This window comes from Chionomys nivalis, chromosome 15, assembly GCF_950005125.1.
Source record: "Chionomys nivalis chromosome 15, mChiNiv1.1, whole genome shotgun sequence".
Classification (NCBI taxonomy): domain Eukaryota; kingdom Metazoa; phylum Chordata; class Mammalia; order Rodentia; family Cricetidae; genus Chionomys; species Chionomys nivalis.
In genome coordinates, this window is record NC_080100.1 from 5235083 (window position 1) to 5260928 (window position 25846).

General features: G+C 41.8%; 1 protein-coding gene across 2 annotated transcripts in view; it reads right to left on the reverse strand.

Annotated features, from left to right (window-relative positions):
• Nucleotides 1-4969: 4969 nt before the first annotated feature.
• The window catches only part of LOC130887569 (zinc finger protein 58-like), a 40681-nt gene continuing 19804 nt past the window's right edge, over nt 4970-25846 (reverse strand). The window contains exons 1-4 of one of the 2 annotated variants that reach the window (XM_057790074.1): nt 17667-17886; nt 11270-11396; nt 10113-10208; nt 4970-8426 (exon numbers count right to left, since the gene is read on the reverse strand). In XM_057790074.1, the coding sequence (XP_057646057.1) occupies nt 7258-8426; nt 10113-10208; nt 11270-11393 (1389 nt within the window). In that variant the 5' untranslated portion in view covers nt 11394-11396; nt 17667-17886 and the 3' untranslated portion in view covers nt 4970-7257. Of the gene's footprint in view, nt 8427-10112; nt 10209-11269; nt 11397-17666; nt 17887-25846 lie in introns of those variants that run through there. The other variant, XM_057790073.1, reaches the window with a different exon arrangement.

Sequence of the window (25846 nt, forward strand, 5' to 3'; positions counted from 1 at the left end):
TTTTTCCCTCATTAAAAAATGGGAACCACTACTGCAGTGGAGGGTTTAGGTCTCTGAATGATAATAAGCTGAACGGTTTGAAAATAGAACAATTAAATGAGAGGAAAACTAATTTTGATGGGACTTACGTAATGTCAATTATAAATATTATCAGTTTTTTCATTTTTATGTTATCACTAAAAAAGTTGGTTAATATGAGTGCTAAGATACAAGTTTTAGAAAAACTTAATAAAACATATAATAGAGATATTCAGATCAGACAGAGGGATTTAATGGAGAACCAACTGCAGTGTTGCATTATAAGATTAGAGGGGAACAGCCTGAAGTTTTCAAACAACCAACTTTAATTTTTCCAGTCATCTTATAAGAACAACTGCCAAAAGATATCCCTATGGCTGTGTAAGAGTTAATTGGACTCCTGTGGAAATGTTAGCTTTAAGGAGATTCAAGGAAGTGATAGTCTCATATAGCATGTATTCACTTTTTGTGAAGCAAATGTTAAACTCATGGTCAACTTGTAGTACAATTATCCTGAAAGACTACGAAGACTTGGTTAAAGCAGTCTTGGAGCCTAGCCCTCAATTACAATGGAAGATCTTATGGGAAGATGAGGCTAAGACCATTGAGCAATGAAGTACTGCTAGAGGTATTGAAACCTCCCTAAACCAATTTCTTGAAAAGGGAGATTATGCTGACTTACAAAAATAATCTCTAGGAGCTGGAGAGATGGCTCAGAGGTTAAGAGCACTGGCTGCTCTTCCAGAGGTCCTGAGTTCAATTCCCAGCAACCACATGGTGGCTTACAACCATCTGTACTGAGATCTGGCGCCCTCCTCTGGCGTGTGGGCGTACATTGAGGCAGAATGTTGTATACATAATAAATAAATCTTTAAAAAAAAAATAATCTCTATAGGATGACCACACCCTGGATTTAAGCCACACAGAAGCTTTGAATGCTTGGGATAGAAATGGAGAAGTAGGAAAGAAAATTGAGTCAATTACTAAAGTAATACAGGCCCAAAGGAAGCCTTTATGGATTTCTTACAAAGACTGACTTCATTAGTAAATAGAATAATAACAAATTCAGAAGCTAGACAAATAGTAATTGAAACTCTGGCTTTTCATTACCTGAAATGATAATGCACAATGCAAAAGGGTAATTTGGCTGGTAAAGGCAAGATCAGCACCCTTGAATAAATCTGAGATACAATCAATATTGAATCTCAGGACCACAATGATGTATGGATAAGAGGTGATTTCCAGAGGTTTGAAAAAAAATTAAACTGGCAAGTATTTCAATTATGGTAACCACAATCACCTAAAAAGGGATTGTAAACAGGGCATTCCAAGAAACAATTTTTTTCTAAGCATAATTCAAACAGAATGTCCCTTTTTTCTGGATTATGCAGAAGGTGTGACAAAGGCAGAGGTTGGACAAATGAATGTAGGTCATCAAGGGACAGTCAAGGTAACCCTTTGCCATTGGGAAACTCCTTGAGGGGTCTCTCTCAGGCCCCCATGCCAAATTTGGTTCAGTCATTCCTATAACCATGAGGAAATAGCTTCCCAGAGCAATGAAAGAACCTAGTGTCTACTATCAGAAACTATACTGCTCTCGATAGAAAAGCTATAGAGGAGAGAAGAAATACTTAAGGAGAAATCATAAATCAAATATTTTTTCAAAATTCTATAAATGAAAAAAGACCAAACTTAAAAGTACAAACAAATGATATTGTTATTGAAGGTCTTATAGAACAGGTACAGATGTCACGATAATTGCACCAGAATGTTGACATCCAAATTGGCCTCTTCAGGAAGTAAATATTCAGCATTTAGTTAGCCTGAACCATAAATTATTTTTTTGGACCAGCTGGGGAGACATGGGAAATACTCACATGGCTTTGTCGGGAGGGATTTTTTTAGTGATCCCTCATGAAATCCTGAGTTTTTATCCTGGAAATTTTATGTGTTTATTCTCCAAACAGCCTTTATACCAAAACATAAACTGAGGGTAAATTTATTAATATTCTGTTTCCTAGGTAAACAGGTGATTGACTTTAGTCATGTTCACATCTTTTTATGCCCTCTCTTCTTCCCATCTTCCTGCCCTGTATGCCAGCTCTGTCATGTAGGCCGAATTAGCATCTCCCCCTCAGGCATCCTCCAAATTACAAAGGAACAGAACAACACTAGTATATCCTGACCCTGGTGACAGCCTGTCTGTGCAGCAGGTGCAAACTGTGGCCTGAGATTTTGGTCGTCATACCATGTAAAAATATGGGCGTATACAGATCATGAGATGGGTTGGATGCTTATGGCCAGAATGACAGAGAGGAAAATTAAAGCCATACGTGGCTAACATAGCAATGAATTTATGGGGACATGATTTGTTACAGCAAATCTAGAATACTCAGATTAACATTCCTCCAATCTCAGAAATAAAATAACAGCTAACATATGCTTCTGGAAAAAATATTAGGAGGTATTATAAAGAAGAAACACCAACCACTCAGGTTGTACAAGAACAGGGCACAACAGCTGCTGATCTTTCAAAGGAATCAACAACCCTACCTTTAAAATGGTTGATGAATAAACCTGTATGGGTTAAGCAATGGCCTTTAAAGACAGAGAAACTGCAGACTTTAGAACAACTGGTACAGGAGCAGTTTGATGCAGATTGAAGAATCAACTAGTTTTTGGAATTCTCCTGAGTTTATTATTAAAAAGAAATCTAGAAAATGGAGGATCTAAGAGCTGTTGATAAGGTCTGGCATTCCTTTGCTTTCTCTATTGCCTAAAGGATGGCCTCTTATAGTTATTGATTTAAAAGATTGCTTTTTTGTAAAGATACCTTTACAAGAAAAGGACAAAAAAATTGCCTTCACAATTCTCAGCTTGATAAGAGATATCAATAAAAAATTCTCCTACAGGAAGTGTTAAATAGGCCCACCCTATGCCAATATTTTGTAAGTCAGTCATTGGAAATAACACATATGTAATTTTCTCAATGTATAGTTTACCATTATATTAACAATATTTTATTGGCTGACCCAAATTTAGATACTTTAGAAGGAATGGTTGAAGAAGTAAAGAAAAATTTGCCTTGTTGGGCATTAAAAAATACAAAGAGGAGATTCTATTAATTATTTAGACTGTCAGATATGTCAGTATTGTTATTATTTGTAATCTATATTGAAATCCATGTTGTAGAGGAGTCAAGGACATTCATTTTTGAATCATAATAGAAGTTTGGAAGCCTAATAATTTTGGTTAAAAGCAGTAATATTTATTTTTATTTGTGTAGAAGATTGGTAAATCAAGAAGGTCTCCATTAAAATTAGAAGCATTTTAGTTTATATTTAAAAAATGACCAAAGGAAATATAGAATCCCGAGGTCATGGCTGAATAGCAAGCATCATTGTTGTATTAGTTTATTTAGAATTTAATAATGTTAAACTTTGAGGTTTTGACATCTTAATTTGACAATATCATAGTGGGAAGGAAATCTGGAACATGTTTTATTGTTTCATATATCCAAACCTTATTTTTAAGCCCCCCAAAATCATAATTAAACCTATATATGTTTATAAAACTTTACATCCTAATTATTTTTTATTTAATTCATCAAGAGACAAGCTCATAGTTTGTTGAGAGAAGTCAATGTAGAGTGAGTTTCTTTAATCATTTGGTGAAGTCCTTGTCTTCTGGTTTTTCAGTGTCAGTTCTAGTTTCTGGTAATGGGGGTGATTCCTGATAGACACTTCTCCCATGAAACTTCTTTTAAGAGTCAAGACTGACTGGGGAAGTAATGGATAAAAATTTTCTGCTAAATCCTTATCTTGTGTCATTTCTGTGGAAGCTGAACAAGCGACTTATAATCCACTCTATCTATGCTGTCTTCTCTATTGTTCTATGCCTTGCTTTTTGTCTTTTTTCCCCCGACCCTCACAGTGGAAGAGAAATCAGGGCCATCTCTGAGCTCACCATGGGTTCCACACGGCTAGAAGCCCCAGAGTTCCTCTCTCCTGCTCGATAAGCAGCACCAACCTCTTTGCTGAGGTTGTACAAGTGGTTCTTAGGAACTCCATGTCTCGTCCTCTTCACTCTGCTCATCCCCTGCAGTGAGGTCACTCCTGGTGGCCTTTTCAAGACCCCAAACCTAGTCCTATAGCACCTAAAGGGCTCCTTTTGTTGCTGGGTTCGAGCCATATAATCTCACTGGCACACTTATGCACAATAAGATCCCAGTAGGGTCAGGACAACCTCCGTGTCAGAGATGCAACTGGAATGCATAGCAGGGGGCTCTCGCCCAACTTTGAGCAAAACGCACCTGTAGCAAAACGAAAGCTCAGTTGGAATTTCCTGGATGGCTTCTTGTGATGTCACAAGCACACGGACTACATATCCCAAAATTCTGTGCAAGCATCATCTCGGAAGCCTAGTATGTAGTATGTGATCCCCGCGTTTCCCCCACCCCCACCCCCGCCGCCATTATTCTTGAATTTGTACCTGGCACCTGCTGTTTTCTTTACTTCAGTAGTGAGCCAACGTTAACGCACTCGACTGTAATGTAGACTTTGTTTTAATACGCAGTACTAGAAAAAAAAATAATCCTGGTTCCTCTGTATTGAATCTCTGTGTGGGTCATACATGGAACAGACTCTGCAGCTTGAAATATAGCTTTTGTGAGAACTTTGGAACCCAAATACTGAAGTATATGGTCAGGGACACAGAGCGCATGTAAAGCCTGAAGAAAGTTAAACGTAACTCGGTAACGTTTATTGACAAAGAACTCCCATTGGCCATCGCAGGAGTTCCCACCCACCCTTAAGTCCTTTGTAAAACTCAGATGTCAACATATATAAGAAATTCAGCTGTAGTGTGAGCCCTACCAGGATCTTATCAGTATCCACCTGGTTTTTCACAAACTCAGGTACGTATACACTGCTGTGAGCTCATGCTTGCCGCCCCTGCTCCCATCCCAACGGGGAGGGACACAGCTCCTGGCTCAAACTGGTGTGTGGAATGACAGCTCACCTGTTATCCACTGTTGGAATTCTGTCTGCAGGTTTGGTCTGTTGTATGTTCACTTTCCGTTCCTTCTCTAATACTGAAATTCTCACGTGACAGAATTTTGAAAGTCAGGGCATCTGCCTCGAACTTACCTCAGCTTCTCAAAATCAGGACACAGAAATGATTTATAAAATACAAAGATATTAGAAGTATCAAATAATCTTATTGAAATTTGGCAACCAAATACACAATAGCCTCTCCTCTGGCAGCCTCGGAGAGTTCCACATTCATCTCTTCCTAGGAAAAGAAATCCGCTCTCTATGTCCCTTGGACTTTAACTGATGTCAGTATGCACTCAGTTATCCCAGATACTTCTAGGCATGAGGTCACAAGGCTTTGATGAACCTTTTAAAGTCTCTGGTTATCCTTCTGAAACCTTAATCATCCAGTAGACTGAGCAGCCAGGGATGCCAGGCCCAACTCACGGTGCCTATGGGGTGTGGGACCACTTTTGCTGTGCTGGAGGCCTCCTTAGAGGTGTGGCTCTCCAGCTAGAGAAGCCACACTGGTCCCCAATGTCAGCTCTTTCTATTAGGTCTCCAAGTCTCCTCCTCTAACGGTGGGAGGATATTCCCTCTGTCCTTGAGATTCCTTTGCCCTATGGCTGTGATCTGCTGGGCTTTCTGCCCCAACAAGCCTGACTACTCTTGCTTATGTTTCTGCCTTTACACTATAGAAAACAATTGTCTTCTGTGTGTGGGCAACATCACAAATTGATTTCCCTGTAGAGGCTCCAGAGGAGATGCAGTATAACCAGAATGGCCTGACAAGGCCTAAGTTCCTTCATGTACCACTTCTTTTAGTGACTTTCAAATCTTTGATTTTTATGAAGGGCAGATACTGGGCCCGTAGAATTATTTATCTTGAGGCAGCCCATCATTTGAGCAAGCTTAACACCCTGCAGGCCTTGTTACTCAAGCAGACGTTGCAGGAGAGACAGAAGCAGCAGTCTTACATCCTTGTGATGTCATGGGGTGAACATGTAAATTGCTCTGGTAGGGCCTGTGGCCTATACAAGGGGATGGTGCTGCTTGAGCCTGGGGCGCTGTCATCTAAGAGTATTGTAAAATGAGCGCCTTTACCACTAGCATTCTATTTCCCACACAAGGAGTTTTTAAAGTGTAATTATACTTGGTTTTTAATTGTATGTCATATTAAACAAACTATGTTTAAACTTGTTTTAAGGTACATGCTTTGGAATATACAGTAGCATATGCAGAAGGCTATAGAATGAGAGACATAAATTAGCCTCTTCTTCCAATCTCATATGTGTAAATAAATTTCATCTGGACTTAGCATGACTAGAAACACAATTCTGGGCACATTACAGACATCTATTCATTCAGAAGGTGAGTTCCTATTATCTTTAAGGTTTTAATTGCCCTTAACAGTTTACAGTAACTTAGTAAACTCAAGACTGAGATGACTTTTCAGGTCTGTATCAACAGTAAAGTAAGATCTGCACCTGCAGCGTCTCGTACTTGATGATCCCATAGCCAGCAATCAAACGCATCCTTTCTGCTGAGTGCAATTGACTCGGGTCCTTATTTCAATATGGGTCGAGGTTTCTATGACATGACAGTTGGAGTCACATGAGAAATGGTGTTAGGAACTTAAAGAAAATAAGGAATTCTTTATCCTAGAATCAAATATGATTGATAATGTGTTCTGTTAGCATTTCCTGGGAAGACAAACGGAAATGCCCGTTCAGCCCAGATAGGCACCAATGTAGACCATCTCACCAGATTCCAACTTAGTGAGAATTATGAGTCTATGGAGATTCTTACACACCCCAGGGAGACATTATTACAGGAGCTTGTGTGACTCCCCCTCTCCGGGAAACATAACAGTAACTCTGCCACAGCCCAGATCTCAGATTTCGGGCACCTGACAAAATTTTGACATGGTAACAGTTTCATGGAACATTTATAGATACAGAAGAAAGAGACTCATCAAGGCAAGTTTCAAACACACTGCTTGAACAAACTGGTGTGGAGATCACAGCAAAGGGAAGTCTGTACTGTCGTCTGATGACATGCTTAACATTTGTGCTCCTGGAAATTAGACGCTCCTGTCGACATTCAAAATGATTAACCTAATATTCTCCACTATGGATTCATTAGCGTTGGATAAGATCTGAATGATTAGCAAAGATTTTACCACACCCCACATACTCACAGAGTTTTATTCAGAATAAGTCACTTGATGTGTCTTAAGGTCTGAGGAAGTGAATTTTTTAAGGCGTTTGTAGGATTTCTCTCCTGTATGAACTATCATGTGTCGAGTAAGGCTATAAAGATTAACAAAGGCCTTGCCACACTGCACACACTTGTAGGGGTTGTCTGCAGTGTGAATTGCTTGATGTCGTCCAAGGCATGAAGATGAGGAGAAACATTTGCCACACTCTTCACACCGGTAGGATTTCTCTCTAGTGTGAACTCTCTTGTGTCTCCTAAGAGCAGAGTGATAACGAAAGGCTTTGTGACACTCTTCACACTGGTAGGGTTTCTCTCCAGTGTGAATTGTCTGATGTTCCTGAAGGCTTGCAGAACAGGAAAACCTTTTGCCACACTCTACACACTTATAGGGATTATCTTCAGAATGGAATGTTTGATGTCGTCTAAGGGAAGAAGACGAGCAAAAACATCTGCCACAAACTTCACACTTGTAGGGGTTGTCTTCAGAGTGAATTGTTTGATGTCGTCTAAGGCATGAAGGTGAGGAAAAACCTTTGCCACACTCTTTACATTTGTAGGGTTTCTCTCCAGTGTGAACTGTCTTATGTATCCTAAGAGCGGAGTGATAACGAAAGACTTTGTGACATTCTTCACACTTGTAGGGTTCCTCTGCAGTGTGAATTGTTTGATATTCCCGAAAGCGTGCAGAACTGGAAAATCTTTTGCCACATTCTTCATTCTTGTAGAGATTTTCTCCACAATGAGTTCTTTGATGTTGCTTAAGGAATGAGGGATAGCAAAAGGATTTGCCACATTCTTCACACTTGTAGGGTTTCTCTCCAGAATGAATTCTTTGATGCTGTTTCAGCATTGAAGGATAGTAAAAGGATTTGCCACAGTCTTCACACTTGTAGGTTTTTTCATCAGTATGATTTTTCTGGTGTATAAAAAGTGATGAGCGAGTATTGAAGGCCTTGTGACATTCTTTACACGTGTAGGGTTTTTGTCCAGTGTGAAGTCTCTGGTGCATGGAAAGGGTTTTATGAGAACTAAGGGCCTTACCACATTCTTCACATTTGTAGGGTTTCTCCCCTGTATGAATTCTCTGGCGTTGAATAAGGAGTGATTTATAATCAATGTCCCTGCTGTAATTGTTACAATCAATGGGTATTGTTCCTGTTGAGCAAAAGTTGAGATATGAACAAAAGCTAGGAAATATTCTTCACACTTACATGACTTATATTTAAATTAGAGATATCTACATTTACATATTGAAGCATCAATGAGAAACTATAGTATATTTTAACACTTACCAACACTGAGCATAATTCACAAAACAGAGTAGGTGGAACAGTCTATACTTCTACTGAAGAAAGAGAACAAGCAAATAGGGCATAGACATATGCCATATTATTCAAAGTTAAATAGCTACATAAGTTGTAAGGGTATTTTACTAACAGAAATAAGCATTAAACAATATAGATGTTAAATGCCTAAACATCCATGAAATTATAAAGTAGCCAGGCCTGGAAAAAAGAAAGCTAACTGTGATTGTGTGAGACCAGAACAACATCAAAACATACAATTGTTTTTTATTGTAAGTATAGAGTTTTATTTTGGAAGATACAAAAGATATATTGCATACTCGTAGACTGTCCACAACAAGATTAAATAATATAGCCTAAAGATTTATGACAATATTTTATGTTTTATTATTGACGTCTAGAAAATAAACACTTGAAAGATATCAACAGAAAACTTTCAGGTTCACTGGTGAAGAACAGAAATTTGTTGAGGATTTTGTCAATGAACAGGTAATAAAATTACCTATTTCTTTGTTTCTTTGGTTTTGGTTTTTTGAGACAGGGTTTCTCTGTGTAGCCCTGGCTATCATGGAAATTGCTACGTAGATGAGGCTAGCCTTGAACTCAGAGATCCACCGGGCTCTGCCTCCCACGTGCTGGGATTAATGGAGTGGGACACAAGGTCTGGTAACAAAATTAACTCTTCTTAAGATCCATTCATTTATAAGACTAAATAACCACGTAGCACTGAGTGGAGAGAGACAATGAACAAGGCATAAAAGGGGAAATCCTTGTTTCCCTGGGGAAAGAAAGTTCACAACCAGAGCACTAGATAAAGTTTTATCTCACACTGTCCTGATGTGTTTGATCAATGTGCTTCATCCTCCTACCAAAATTCATAGGGTACAGAAAACAAATAATTAGACGCAATGCACACTTCTAAATAACAAAACAGCGTAACAGATTACAAAGTAAAAAAAAAAACAAAAAACTGCAAACCCACAAAATTCTGAAAGCTTATTGATGAGCTATTAAACCCATTCTTCTAGTTGCAGACAGTTTTAATCTTTGAATATATATCCACATGGCATGCATTTTAAATCCTTACTGTTGACAATGTAACAGGAAAAACTTTAGAAAACTCTCATCACTCACAAAGAACTCGGACGAGACACCACTCATTAAAATGGGTGTAAGTGATCCAAAAGAAACTTCTGTGTGAACCTATGGGATTGCAACGGCTCCTCCACACCTCAGACTGTAGAACAGCGTACAGATGTTCAGGATTTCTTACGTTACAGTGTAGACTCAATACCAACAAAAACAAAAAACCATGAAAGTCTCTGGAAATACACAGCTCATCACTGGGGAGTTACAAAGCTTAAGAGTCTTAAAATATCATAAACGTCTGAGAGATGTCCTTTGACAACAAAATCAAGGAGAGACCAAAAGAATTATCTCCACAACAACATAGGTTTCAATGCACATGCAAAAGCCTGCCTTTTTGTTGAAATATTTAGACCTCAATGCTGCCCCTGACTCCCTCTTCCCTACCCACCTGAATGCACGGGGGCTGCTGCTTGTATCTTTACATCCCAAGGCCCGTGTCTTTGCTCCAGAAACGTCACCAGGAAGGGTTTAGAACCGGCAAGACCTGTTTGCATGAAAGGGAACAAGATTAAGTGTTCTTCGACTGGGGACTGACATGGCCTTCCAGTGCACTGTTTATGAGAAAAGCGACGATGAAATCAATGACTGCAGACTGTCAGCTCCGTACAAGTTTCCTCCCAGAACCACTACAGCACATGAAGGGATGTACAATGTCCAGATTCTGAGTCTCATTGTAAGGGAAAACTATTAAATCTGAGTTGTGAAGCATTTTCATTAAGAAGTGTGTCCGATGCTTCACACCACTGAATTTCTAACAATCCCAGCAGAGTGACTGCTGGATGAAATACAATTCACACCACTGAATTTCCAACAATCCCACCAGAGTGACTGCTGAATGAAATACAATTCACACCACTGAATCTCTGACAGTCCCACCAGAGTGACTGCTGGATGAAATACAATTCACACCACCGAATCTCTAACAGTCCCACCAGAGTGACTGCTGGATGAAATACAATTCACACCACTGAATCTCTAACAGTCCCACCAGAGTGACTGCTGGATGAAATACACATTCAACGCTGACAGTTCAAATAGTGGGATGTAGTGGCATTTCATTTTTATTTTAATAAATAAAGCTTGCCTGAAGATCAGAAAAGTAAGACAGCCACGCTGGCCAGCCTTACAGACGAGGCAGCAATGACACACACCTTTAATCCCAGTAGCCACACTAGATTGCCATAGAAACCAGGAAGTAGTGGTGCATGCCCTTAATCCCAGAACGAGAGAGGATTATAAAACAGGGAGATAGCTCTTGGTCTCATTCTGAGGTTTCCTGGAGGCAGGATCACCATTTTCAGACTGACATTAAGATAAGAGTCAGGACTGGCTGCTTTGCTTTTCTAGTCTTCAGGCAAGTTTTATTTATTAAAATACAAATGAAATGCCTCAACAGTGGAATGCTTTTAGCTATGGAGCAACCTCCCTAATTTTTCTGAAATCGAAGGATATGAAAATCACTGTTGAAATGTTCCAATGAGATACCAAAGTGAATAAGTTACACATTGAGGTGAAATAAGAAGTCATTATAGATGAGATGCTCACCCAGGAATTCAAGATGGCTGTAATTCTCCAACATCACATCCCTGTACAGATTCCACTGAGCAGGCTCCAGGCATTCCCACTCTTCTGGAGAGAAATCAATGGCCACATCCCAGAAAGACAGCATTTCCTGAAATACAGACAAATAAATGATATCACACTTTAAATTAATTAAAATCATTAATTATAATATAAATACCAAGAGTCATTGGGATGGATACTTCTCCTGTCAACTTGACATGGGCCATTTGAGAAGAGAGAAACAATAGAGAAAATGCCTCCTTAAGACTGTCCTGTAGTCACATTTCGGGGGCATTTTCTTAACTAGTGATTGATGAGACAGCACAGCCCACTATGGGTGGTGCCCACCCTGAGCAGGCAGTCCTTTATGGTACAGGGGAGCAGCATGGCCAGTCAGTAAGCAGTGTTCTTCTGTGGCCTCTGCTCCAGTACTTGGCTCCAGTTCCTGCCTTGACTGTCCTCAGAGATGGACTGTTACCTGAAGTTGGAGTCTAAAATAAACCTTGTAAATGGACATTTCCTGTCCCAACCGCCCAGTCTACAGAACCAACTCAGAGGCTGAATATGAATTATAAGTGATCAGCTGACAGCTCAGGCTTATTACTAACTAGCGCTCACATTTTAATTTAACCTATGTTCCATATTTACCTTTTGCCACATGGCGGTACCTTTAGCAGCATGACACATCCATCTCCTGCTCCCTCTGCATCTACTGGTGACTTCTCAGCCTCCGCCCTTCTCCTTCCCATCATCCTTATTTTGGTCATCCTGCCTATACTTTCTGCATGACTACTGGCCATTCAATACTTTATTATCCCAATTCAAGTGACAAATCTTTACAGTGTTCAAGAGGGTCCCACAGCCAGACCCTTTCTTATCCAAGATGTCTTTCATCATGGTCTTTATGATAACAACAGAAACCCTATCACGTGTCTGTAGATTTGTCCCAGGATGAAAGAGAGCTAGAAATGTCTCTTACATAGGTAGTAATATTCCTCAGACATGTCTGAAGTGGTCACATGATCTCACACTAACCATCAAAAGGAAAGACAAGGAAAAAGATCGTATAAGCTCAGTTGAACATGATCTATTTGAGACAGACAAAATGTCAAATGAATGCACCCACAGAACACGCATTTAATGTCATGTGCCACTACACACCACACATATGCATTCCTCACAGGACAAAGTCACATTGTGGGGGAAGGGATTTCTCAACAGTTCATGCACACAATCATGACAGTGAAGTGGAATGAAAATACAGAGTCTGATGCAGCAGCTCTGGCTGTGCCGTGGGCTCAGGATTTCTACAGAGTTCAGTAATGATGCAGATGACAGGGACCCGGGACATGAGAAGGAGCAGGCAAAAGGTAGAATAATAAGAGAGACCTCCCGGACTAAATACAATCTAAGTTGTTGAACTTTGTTTTCTAAACTGCAAGAGAAGGACGAACAACTGAGAATTTAAAGTAGAATACACGCCACTGGCTCTTCTCACCATTTTCCCTTTCTACCTTTTCTCTGACAGGTACAGATGAAGGGCCTTTGTGGTATTCATAAAGCAAGTTTTTGCACATATGACACCTGAGCATCAGTGTGCATAGCTGAGAAATACAACAACTGATGCTATTTTCACATTTCAAATTTTCTAAATTAAGAATTTATGTTGTTAATATCTTATTGAGTAAAGTCCCAGAATGACCTATAAAAATAGTCATCCTTTATTTTACCTTTTTACTGATGCACTAAAATTATCAGCAATATGTGCATTGATGTGTTATTGTCTAGTAAATTCATAGGTAGGATTTGGATTGTTTTTCTCAGTTACGGTATGGTCACCTCCTCAAACGCAATCTTCAACGCTCCTGAAAAGTGCACTACATAACGCTCACACACACCCGTAGTCAGGGCAACAGTACTTGGGGCTTCTCCTAGCTCACTGTTCCACAACATCCATTTTCTTAGAAAGTCCCCAAGCCTTGGTTTATTGATGAACAACTAATCAGTCTCCAACTTCTGTGAGATACAGTTTTTTATAGTTAGTACATCAATGAGATCATATATTATTTAGGCTTGTCTGACTGAAAATAATTTCTAGTGTCACCAACATTGTCACAATTGACAAGACTTTATTTTCCCTGAAAATTATTGAATTAAACTATATAAGTACATATATCATTTTCCCTTCTACCTCCTCACTGCAACTTCTCTCATGTCCCCCAACAGTTCATCTTGAATGTATGAAGTATTGTTCTCTAATTATTATTGTTACACAGAGCGTGCGCACACACACACATATACACACACACACACACACACATGCATACACATAGCTATATCAATATGAATGGCCAATTCTGTTCAGTGTTACCTGTGCACATGTTTTGAGGACAGATCACTTGTTACTGGATGAATGTTGAGTGGGCTCATCCCCGTAGAAGACCAGTTCTCCTCTCTTAGCAGTCCTTATGTGCCTATACTTCTCTGTTGCCAGAAGATTGCCCCCTGCATAGGATCATGGGCCAATGCCACTGTTCAGGGCTTGTTCAAGCAGTCATATTGTTGGGGTGTCATGGGCGCAGCTTCCCTTCCCTTTCTGGAAGGCACCACCTACGACAGACTTCCTGGACCCCAAGCTCTCAGAATCAATATGGACCCTTCTCCAGAGATATTCCCTGACCTTCTGCACAGGAACTGTGGTGTGGTGTATGTGCTGGGTCAGGGCATCACAGGACAGCAGTTCTCTGGATCTGAACGTTTTAGTTTTCCATAATGCTCTCTGTGCTGCAGCGAGCAGTGTCTTTAACAGCAGTGACAGTTACACTTCAGTGGAGGTCTAAGGAAAAGCATCTGGAATGCAGTTAGCAACTGTGATGCTTTAGTGGCTCCAGTCTGTTCTCCTCTGTAACTTAAGTCATCAGAGACAACTGCTGCTGATGCCGAGATGTGGGAGACACTGGGCACCTTTAGGGATTTAATGTCATACTGCTCATGGGTGTGGTTCACGGGCATAACAGCTAAGCAGGACTAAAACTCACCCTTAGGCAGGAGACCTTGGGGTCAGGCCCAGCTCCAACCCTCTGTGTCTTGTGTCACGTTCCTACCAGGGGAGGAAATCACAGATGTCACCCTTTCTAACTGTACGATAACCAAGAGCAAGGGATCGCCACGGGGAGTGGAAAGAGCCCAGAGCAGAGTGAAGATGCAAACATGTTTCTGTGAGAGAAATAGAGCAGGTCCTCAAGGGAGAACTAACTGCAAGGACCACTCCCTAAGTCGCCGAGGCCTGGCTCCCCCGATTCCACGTGAGAGGCATATCTGCTGTCTTGAGGCCAATCTATGAGATGATGCAGGTGGAGGGCAGTGTGTCTGGAAACACGGTAGCATTTAAGAAGAATCTTAGCCTATACAATTAGTGGCAACTGTTTCAAGGGAATTTCAGCCTGGTGAAAATGAACTTTCTGTGGGGAAAAAATGCAGATGCCTCACCTGCGTTGGGCAACCTGACATTCATTAACATTGCTACATTTTCACACTATAATCGGGAGGTCGATAAACTCCACATGAGTGGAGGCTCCTCTTAGATGAAGCCTAGAACCACAGAATGGACAGGGTAGATATGTTAAGAACTCTTTCATCTCTTGTCGGTGTCCCTCAGAGATATCTTTTCAGAGAGTCAGACAAGACTGAAGACTAGCAGATTGGTGGGAAGTCAAAGCCAGATGCATAGACAGGACTGGATTCCTGGTCAAGATCCAACAGTAGTGAACCTCCAATCAAAACAACTTAACTACTGATTACATGACACAAGGCTTAAAATACACACTACATACATCATGAAGGAGCAGCTCCTGGGCCTTTGTCTCAGCTCTATACCGTAAGTGAGGAACGAAAGAGCCATTTATTTTTCTTTAAGCCCCCACATCTTGCAATTTCATGACTCAGAAAGTGGAATAAACCATGAAAAATATGGGAGGCCAAATGTAGTATCTGCTTTGGAAACACTAATTGCAATAATTATAATTTTAATTTCAAAAGATTATCACTTTGCATTTTACATTAGATGTCTAGATATATTTGTGGATTTTAATAGTTCATACATTGTTTCTGAGTCTTCTTAAAGCAACACTGTATGGAGTATATCCAATACAGATTTGGGTCATGCACTCTCATAGACCCGACTTAATTTCATATAGAGACTGCAGAATGGAGAGAACAATAGAATGCAGATATTGAAGGAGGTGGCCATGCAACCACATGCACCTTTCAACTCAAAGTATGTTGCTGCATTTGATAACAACTATAGAGGACACCGTGGCAGACAATTTTATAACCCAAACTGACAACGTAATGAAAACATGTGCTGCTCAGATTTATTCCTTGCATGCGTTTGACCCTGCTCAGGTCATTTGCAAGGTCTCTCCATGGCCTCTGACATAATCACATAGATCAATCTGCAGGAACTGAATGTCATCACCCAGCACCTCCGCTCCAGGGTTTTCCAGAGATGACATGTCTAACACAGCATGGGTCATGCATGAGCTGTAAACACAGGTAACTCCTTCCCTCACACTGACACAGAGCACAGTGAATGAAGCCTGGGAGGAAAGACACAGGGCTGTCAGCAAGGGGAACTGGACTGGACCTGTGAAGAGCAGGACCCCCCATTAGCAGTTTGCTTTACTGGATGCACTGCCCCATGTGAGGACAGTGCAGGAAGTGGATTTGTTCTGGCTCACTGTAAGAAGCATCTGCTCACAGTGGAACCTCTGCTGTAAGGACAGGGAAGGCATCCCAGCTGCAGCTGCAGAAAAAGACCCAGGAAAGAAATCACAGCAGCTAAGTCTCAGACTGAACTGAAAGAAGCAAACTTTAAGAAACCAGAGAAAACCAGAAGAAAGCTGCATCAGGTCAAGACAGCAACTAACACAGATTAATATGCAAAAAGAATGAACATTCACTGCATATAGGAATCTTCAAGCAAAGCAAAGAGAATTCTTTTTCACAGAGTAAACTCAAATGATTGTCTGAACACCAAAATTTAATGCCTTTCACAAAAGTATGTTAGTAAAAATGTTTAAATTACACCCAGAATGGGTTAACAGAAGTTAAGGAGAAATAGCTCTTAAGTCAGCAAAGTGGGGTGGGGGGATTACATGAATTTGCCTGGTGTTCACTCTAAGAAACAAGAAATGAGCCATAGAAAGTATCACATCCATGAAATATGTTCAGGTGTTTTCTGTCACAGACTAGGCAGCCTATACAGGCCTTGAATTTGCTGTGAAGCAGGGGAGGACCAGAGGGCCCTGCCTCCCCCTCACAAACGCAGAGATGACAGGGATGCGCCTCAGAGGAGACTGATGTTTCTTTTCTGTCACAGGTCTGGTTACTAAAATCCCAGGAATACACACAGGTCTGGGAGTTCTCCTCACCTGCTGACCTGACACAAAAGCCTGGCACTGTAACACAAGGCCATGAGAGCTTTTCACCTGTTCCTAGGGACCCTGCTCTGGACCAGCTCAACAAGCTCAAGGCACATCAAGACGTTGACAACCACTGTGGGCCAAGCAGACCCTGCCGTTTTCACAGTTAGTCATCCCTACGTTAGGGATGAGGACCTGTCAAGGCTTTAAGGGAACCCAGACCTCAAGGTGAGACCTGGAGTCAGCTTCTCCAGTTCCTTCTTCCTGCAGAGGGTCCTCTGTGTGTGGGCTCTGTGTGTGTTCTCTCACCCCTAGTCACAGCTTTCTATAGAGCTGGTCCTGGCAGATCTGTCTGCTGTGTTCCAGAATTTCCTAACTGAGACTTTTGTTTTGCCTCGGATCTTTCCTCTTTTAATTCTTTAATTGGCAGACAAAAAGAACACAATCAAGGCCTCAAGACCAGTACCCTAGGCCAGTTAAAGAGGGCAGGAAGGACCAGAAATCCGTTTGCTCTGCAGATACTGAGAAATCTCACAGCATCCCTGTGACAATGGGTCAGAAGTGAAGCAGGCTTCCCCACCAAAGCTGCTCAGTGAAGTGAGCTCCCAGCTCCACCTCAGGAGCAAGCAGTCAGCTGACCATCCTTAGCTTGTAACCCTGGACCTTGCACTATCATCTACTCCGCGCAGCTCTCCTGTCCCAGAAGCCCAAGGCGGACTCGGGCTGCACGCTGCGTCCTAAGGAAACCATTGCTCAGGGAACAGTTCCTGTCGCCCTCACCCCAGTCTGACCTGCAACCTCATGAGACCCAGCCAGTTGAGCACAGCACCTCCAAAGCAGCTTCTCCCGCCCTCTCACCCAGCCCAGGTCAGCTCCCTCCAAGACGGACCCACACTCCGCAGTGTGCCTAAGGCAGCGCGCTGCACCCTGGACCAACCTTCATGACAGAGACGCACCTGGAAACCACAATAGGACCGGACTGTCGCCTAACTTTGGGGAAGACGCACTTGTAGAGACCAAAAAGCCGGAAAGGGGTTTCCTGGACTGCTCTCAGTGGTGTTACAGTGTTGCAAACTACATTTCCCAGAAGTCTGTGCGAAAGAATCCCCGGAACCCAGGCTGGGAGAGTTCTATCTACTGTCTTGGACGTGTGTCTGGCTGCCTGCAGTAGAGGGTGGGAGGAAGAAGCACAGTGAGCAGGACCGCTATGTGCAATGACGCTGATGTTCATTTCCAGATCCTCAACACGAGATTGTGAATGTGAGTCGAGTCTTTGACAGAAATATTCGCCTTGTGAGTTTTCTGGTCCATATATTGTGATTTAAATCTTACTAAAGCGTTTAAATATCACGTTGACTCAGTTTTACTTTAAAATAACGAAGCAATACACTATTGTGAGACTGAGAAGTATCTCTTAAAGATGATTTTGAAGCCAGCCGTGGTATGTCTGACCGTGCTCCTTGCTGCTCAGCGGTTATCGGACAAATGGACCTGGGAAGAAGGCTGGACTGAAAAATTCAAAGAGACCTTGTATCTAAGTAAAAAGGAAATGGCAACGCAAAACAAAACGAAACAAATACGGATTGAAGCAGTTGAGTATAATGTAGACTTTGACTTAATATGCAGCCCTACAAATAAACAAATAATCCTCATTCCTCTGTACTGACATTCTGTGTGAACCTTACATTGATCTGACTCCACAGTTGTAAAACAGTGTTGTGTGAACATTGGTATCTCTGCGGTGTAGAGGATTGGTGAGGGAGACAGCCGGTATAACCACTGAACAAAGTTAAACGTCTGATGACAATTACTTGCAAAGATCTCCCATAATCCATCTCAGGAATTTGCCACCTGTCCTTCTGTCCCTTGAAAATTTCAACTAATAATCTATGTAAGCAGTTTCGTTCTTGTGAGAGCGCTACTAGAATTTTCCCATTGTCTCCACGGTTGTTCACAAAGTCAGATCAATATTCACCACCTGGTGTGCTAGGCGCTCGTGCTCACCTTCCAAGTGAAGGGACCCTGGTCCTGGATCACTTGGAACTGAAACACGGACAGCCCCAGTCTAGAATTTTCTATATTTCTGCCATGGGTATATGCTTCAGTTCCAATTCCACTTAGCTGTCACCGGCATGTTCCATGAAGTGTGACCCCACAGGGACTGTTAAGAGGGATACTGAACATCTGACCACTGATATGGTGGAGCGGTTCTCTTTAACAGTGCGGCAGGCACATGGCTGTTGACCTACACATCCGACCTTAGTGTCTACAAATCTAGGATGAGATGGGCAGTGCTGTCATGTTCCACTTCCATCTTGGGACAGTGTCGAGCCCCATAGCACATTTTCCTTCTTTTGGGGGCTGAGCCTGGAGAAACTTTCCTAGAAGTATAGTTTTGAGCACCAAGCCGCTACAATGGGCCTCCGCCTTTCAAATGAAATTCCAGTTCCGCAAGACAGAGCCGTCCATGGATGTGCTCTTGGCTCAGAGCAAATTAATGTAGGCTCTGTACCGAGTGCCAGGATTCCCGATATTCGAGTTAGTCTCCACAGTTCCTGGAGATTTTACATTGTCTATTACTTTAAAGTCAGTGTGGTTTAGAATGATATTGGTGTCTATAGGTTCATGCAATTAAATGTTTGGGCTCCAATAGGTAGGAATTGTTTGGGAAGGATTAGAGGGTGTGGCCTTATCAGAAGCCTATGTCACTAGGGATGGACTTTTAGGTCACAGAATCCTATGCCTTCATGTCTCCGAGGGAGGATCATGATGTTAGCTCTGCGCTACTGTCTGTGGGTCATGTCTGCCTACCTGATGCAAGGCTCTCTAACAGTGGACTTTTACACAATGAAACCATGAGCAACACATTATTAACATGTTGTCTTATAGCAATCAAAAAGACAATCTATTCTGTGATTTTCCATTGGAGAAGAGAAAGAACATCTATTCACCTCAGATTGGGCTCTAACAGAGACAGACAAGATTCCACTAACATCCCTATCTTCATGAGTCAGTGAGTTTACTACTGAGATGGCGGACAGAAGTGTGGATGAGGGATTAGAATAGGAGCACACACAATTCAAAGGAGAAACGTCAGCAGTACCGAACATCTGAGTGGACTCTGGGTAAGATCTCAGGAAAGTTGAATGCCTTCAGCTCAGTGTATGGCTTCCAGGGAGCCCCTCTGATGAGGAAGCCTCCTCCCCTGCAGTCCTTACTGCTTATATAGCACCAGCAGTGAGGGTTCTGTGTGTTTTGCAAATGTCTAGGAATTCCCCACATCTATCACACGCTCATTTCCTAAGGTTAATGAGGCCCCCTACGGAATGGGATGTTTCCCTCGAATGGAAATTGCTGTTGGTCAGATCACAAATTCTTGAGTGGGGAAACAATGGATGCTTCTCTTCAGCACTGTTCACTGTCAAGGGCCTACTCCCAAAGTACGGAGGCACACGTTAAAAGAGGATCTTATGACCTCAATAATCCACCACAGAAGTCTCCTGAGAGGCAGCAGCAGAAGTTTGTTTCCCGGGTAAATCAAGATCTCATCGAGTGAACAATCCGTGCATTCTGGATAATTCAGTTTGAAAGTCATCTGCACTGGGGTGACTTCATCAGACATAGTCGTTCTGCAGTCAGTTAGAGATGTATTTATCTTCCTTATCATACCTTACCTGGGATCATGGCCTTTACCTGTACCTGAAGGATAGGAGTCTGTATATTCTCCAGAGATCAATCTCAACAGCAGGTATATTAATGACTAAGGTCCATCTTGTCCTGATTCCATGTATGTTTCCTTGAACACTTCTCAGCCCTTCTCCTAAACTTCTTCTATACTTACTGGATTCTGCTGTTCGTCATCCATGTCTTAATGCCTGTGTGCTAACAGTTTCCCCTATCAGCCCCCTGTCTGTCTCTGGTTATCTTGTTTGCAGTCTTAATTTCTGTCTGCACCCTGTACATTCTTTATCCTGTTGCTTAGAAATACATTGTTCAGTAATGTCAGTATTATTTCCCACTTTCTATAATATCAGTCATTTCTTTAAAGACTTTATTATTTATTAACTACTCTTTTCTATGACTGTCTATACTCATCTTCTTCTCTTTTTAAAGCATATGCATATCTTTTAAACATACTGTGACCTGTTTAAAAAATTTTTTTTCTGTCTGGATCTGTCTTTACTGAATATCAGTAGCATTCTCTGATGGAATGAGACAAATCTTAAACTGCTATTTGACCCAAGGTAGCCCATGAGACCACAACAGCATAGACTATGGGTGCTGCACTCACAACTGGAACCTTCCAGATCAGCATCTTACACCCATAATGACCTCGCACTGGAACCAGGGCTCTCGTCTCCACAGTGCCCCCACTATTTTAGTTCTGGGCTGATGCTCAGGGAACCTCTCACCATTCTATAGAGATCCTTGTATCACACATTTGTTGTTTCTTTACTCACAACAGTAAAGAACATGAAAGAACATAGGTGTCCATGACCATATTAATGGATAACTTTGTAAATATAAATGTCAATGCTTATTACACACACACACAGGGATGCTCTTTAGCTCTTTAAAAACCTATAATCACAATATTTACAGAAAAATGGATGAACTTAGAATGTATCTCAAGTGAGGTCACCAGTCATAAAAAGAAATGCACTGTATGTTGTCCCTCACATGTGTAACCTAAGCAATAGTGTATGAACGTATGTGAAGAAATTGGCATGTTGGTACAGTATATAATATACAGAAGGAAACAATCAAGGTTAAATATTAGGGGATGGGGAAGGATTTAAAGCAAGTAATGAACATGGGTTGTGAAAGAGGACATAAGATAACTGATTCCTGGGTTCCTGTTCCATTACTGATTCTTGTTTTCATGTTGCATAAGTGCAGAAACACATAGTCAGTGGAGACACTGTCAACTCCAATACAAATTGTCGGGGTTCAGACCCAACATAAAACTTTTCTCACCAAAGTAGAGACATGGGAATAATGAAGACACAGTTCACACGACAGTATAGGGAGGGAGTTTCAGTGATGATTCAAATCCTGAAATCACCCACGTTTATTTTTCAAACAACTTTTTATATGAACGTAAACTGATGGAGGGGAGGTAACACAAACTTCATCACTTCTTCAGCATGGTTTCCTGAGTAGCAGGGGGCGGGGGGCGGGGGAATGACTTAAGTCATGTCTTGCTTATATCTGTTTTGTCGCGTGGACTGAAAACACATCTTTTCCAAGTGACCTCATAATTTACAATACAGGGAGCAGAACAACACATATCCTGGCACCTGCTGGGATGGCTTCACTTCAAAAGAGCCAGGCGATCCCCTCCTGTGTGGAAGGTGCAAATTGCACCTTGTAGGTCGTTGGGATTCTCTGACCACCAGGCAGTGTGGAATATAGGCCTCCATTCCAGCCCTTACAGCAAATGCCTTGGCTTCTGTTCTGAATGCCTGTTCTAACTTTATAGATGTTCGTGAGCTCTGAAGGTTTCCTGTCTTGTTAATTTTCACATGTAGATTTTTATGTCTTTAAAATTTTTAAATAATGAGTTTAAAATTAATGTTAGAGATGGGAAATGCCACCTGTGATTATGAGTCTCTCTATTATACTATCTACTCCTGGAGTGTGTCTCTGTTATACTATCTACTCCTGGAGTGTGTCTCTATTATACTATCTACTCCTGGAGTGTGTCTCTGCTATACTATCTACTCCTGGAGTGTGTCTCTGCTATACTATCTACTCCTGGAGTGTGTCTCTGCTATACTATCTACTCCTGGAGTGTGTCTCTGCTATACTATCTACTCCTGGAGTGTGTCTCTATTATACTATCTACTCCTGGAGTGTGTCTCTGCTATACTATCTACTCCTGGAGTGTGTCTCTGCTATACTATCTACTCCTGGAGTGTGTCTCTATTATACTATCTACTCCTGGAGTGTGTCTCTGCTATACTATCTACTCCTGGAGTGTGTCTCTGCTATACTATCTACTCCTGGAGTGTGTCTCTATTATACTATCTACTCCTGGAGTGTGTCTCTGCTATACTATCTACTCCTGGAGTGTGTCTCTGCTATACTATCTACTCCTGGAGTGTGTCTCTGCTATACTATCTACTCCTGGAGTGTGTCTCTGCTATACTATCTACTCCTGGAGTGTGTCTCTATTATACTATCTACTCCTGGAGTGTGTCTCTGCTATACTATCTACTCCTGGAGTGTGTCTCTGCTATACTATCTACTCCTGGAGTGTGTCTCTATTATACTATCTACTCCTGGAGTGTGTCTCTGCTATACTATCTACTCCTGGAGTGTGTCTCTGCTATACTATCTACTCCTGGAGTGTGTCTCTATTATACTATCTACTCCTGGAGTGTGTCTCTGCTATACTATCTACTCCTGGAGTGTGTCTCTGCTATACTATCTACTCCTGGAGTGTGTCTCTATTATACTATCTACTCCTGGAGTGTGTCTCTGTTATACTATCTACTCCTGGAGTGTGTCTCTGCTATACTATCTACTCCTGGAGTGTGTCTCTGCTATACTATCTACTCCTGGAGTGTGTCTCTGCTATACTATCTACTCCTGGAGTGTGTCTCTATTATACTATCTACTCCTGGAGTGTGTCTCTATTATACTATCTACTCCTGGAGTGTGTCTCTATTATACTATCTACTCCTGGAGTGTGTCTCTGCTATACTATCTACTCCTGGAGTGTGTCTCTATTATAATATCTACTCCTGGAGTGTGTCTCTGTTATACTATCTATTCCTGGAGTGTGTCTCTGCTATACTATCTACTCCTGGAGTGTGTCTCTGCTATATTTCTCACATAAGCTTCCTCCAAGAAACTGCTCCTTTAAGAAGCCGTTCTCTTGTAGAACAAATGTGCATCTGTAAAGGTCACTTCCATTCACGAGGAAATCTCCCTCTGTGATCTGAGGAAACTGATACCTAGGTCTGCAGAGACTCTAAGCAGGAAGAAAACATTTACTCACATACCCGTAGCAAACCTGATTGTTGTGGATATATGTACCCTGTGTAACGATGCATCGCTTTAATTGGTGTAACAAGAAGGCCAATACCTAGGCAGGAGAATATAGGTGGAACTTTAATGTTGTGATATTATGTTTGTGTTCTGACAAATAAAGCTAGCCTGGCTATCAGAGGGTGGAGGCAGCCACTAATTAACCATAGAGGTCTGGAGTTCTGCATGGACAGAGAGGAACTGATAAGGCCGAATGGAGACAGAATCTCAGCCCTTTTTAGTCTCAGATTTCGTAGAGGTTAGAACTCTGGTGACCACTGCTCTGCTTCTCTGATCCTTCAGCTTTCACCCCCTAATATCTGACTCCGGGTTTTATTATTAATATTAGTTAGGATCACACATCACTTTCAGGCAGAGAGAACACTGGGAGAAAAAAAAAGGGAAAGTCGCGAGCCAGACGAGGAAGAAGGATGGGCAGGCAGTATAGAGATGAGGTAATGTGGCAAGTCATAGATTTTTAAAACGTGTAAATTTGTTTTAAGAAATAAGTCTCCATGTCGTTATTTGCAGGCTGGTGGTCCTGACAAGTGTAACTACACCTGATCTGTGCTCAAGGTGCACCGCTGACCATATCATAAACATTCTAAAGACAGAACCTTTCTACACACCTGCGTCATTGTTATTGCCTAGTGTATAATTTAAATTCTGAAGCTTAGACTGCTTTGTTGTGATATACTCTAGAGATTTGTTCATTTCACTGTTTTCTCTAATGTGCACAGGACATTAACATGTTAAAACTGTTTTTAACAAAACTCAATGAGAGAAGGTGTGTGATGTCTGTCCTTTGTTTTGTTTTAACTTTTATTCTTATAGTGGTTTAAAGCAGCTGTGATCACTATGGATGTAGAAGGGAGGGTGAAGAAGTCACTGTTCCGATTTCCTCTGTTGTACCCATGGCAAAGCCAAAGGGAAGAATCAAGGTGAGTCTGATCCAATCTCGTCTCTGCAAAGCCATTTGTCTCTTCCCTGAGGTTACACTGATGAAGGGCCCCTTAGTCCTCAGCACCTCAGCCTTTCTGGGAGTCCACTCCCTTTCTCCCTCATGGTGCCTTCCCAGTAAGATGCTGGCCCTCTGGAAACATTATGACAGTCAGTCATGTGCTGTAGTCACTGCTAAAACAAATTAAGTTTGGATATATCCAAAAGCAACAGTTTTTAAAACTCTATTTTGGCAGGACTTAATACACGTATACTCACTGCAGGCCAGTGGAGAATGTACAGCAGTGACAGTATCCAGCAGGCCGACCTACGGGGTGAATATCTCTGTTGATGAGCCCCGCTAGGTAAAGTCCGTGGGGTCGCTGGCTGTGGGAATCGGTTGTTTTGTGTCTAAAACTTCCTCATGTGCCACCACTTTACCTCCCTAAAAACAGCAGTTGTGGGGTCTTCCCACAGCCTTTTGGTGAGGTGTTTTTCACTTTCTGTGCATAATTATGTCTGTGATTTGTCAGAAGGATGACTTCTTATACTGTGTAATTTCGGTGAATAAAATATATTTTCATAGCCAGGCCTTGAGCTAAGACTGTTGTGGGAGCTGCGGGCTGTGTTCCTGCTGCCCCAGCTCCTGGTCGCCTGGCTAGCTTATGCCCCGAAATAATAACACACAAACTGTATTCATTTAAACACTGCTTGACCCACTAGCTCTAGCCTCTTACGGGCTAATTCTCATATTTTGCCTAACCCATTTTTAGTAATCTGTGTAGCACCAGTCTTACCGGGAAAGATTCAGCATGTCTGACCTGGCGGCTTGCTTCATCGCGTCTGCCTGGGAGAGGGGAGCATGGAGTCTGAGCTCACTTCCTCTTCCTCCCAGCACTCTGTTCTGTTTACTCCACCCACCTATGTTCTAACCTATGAGGGCCAAGCAGTTTCTTTATTTTTTGACCAATGACCTTCCTGTATCATAAGACCTCAGCAAACTTAAAATAGTCTAGATGCCCTGGAGAGGAAGTGCTCGAGAACAGGTTTTCGCATGGTTAACAAGGCCAGGCAAGCAACAACTGCAGTCCCGGTTTCTCGCTTGCAAATTGTCTGATACATATAAGGCACAGCTCCCTGTCTCAATAACTGACTTTCTGCA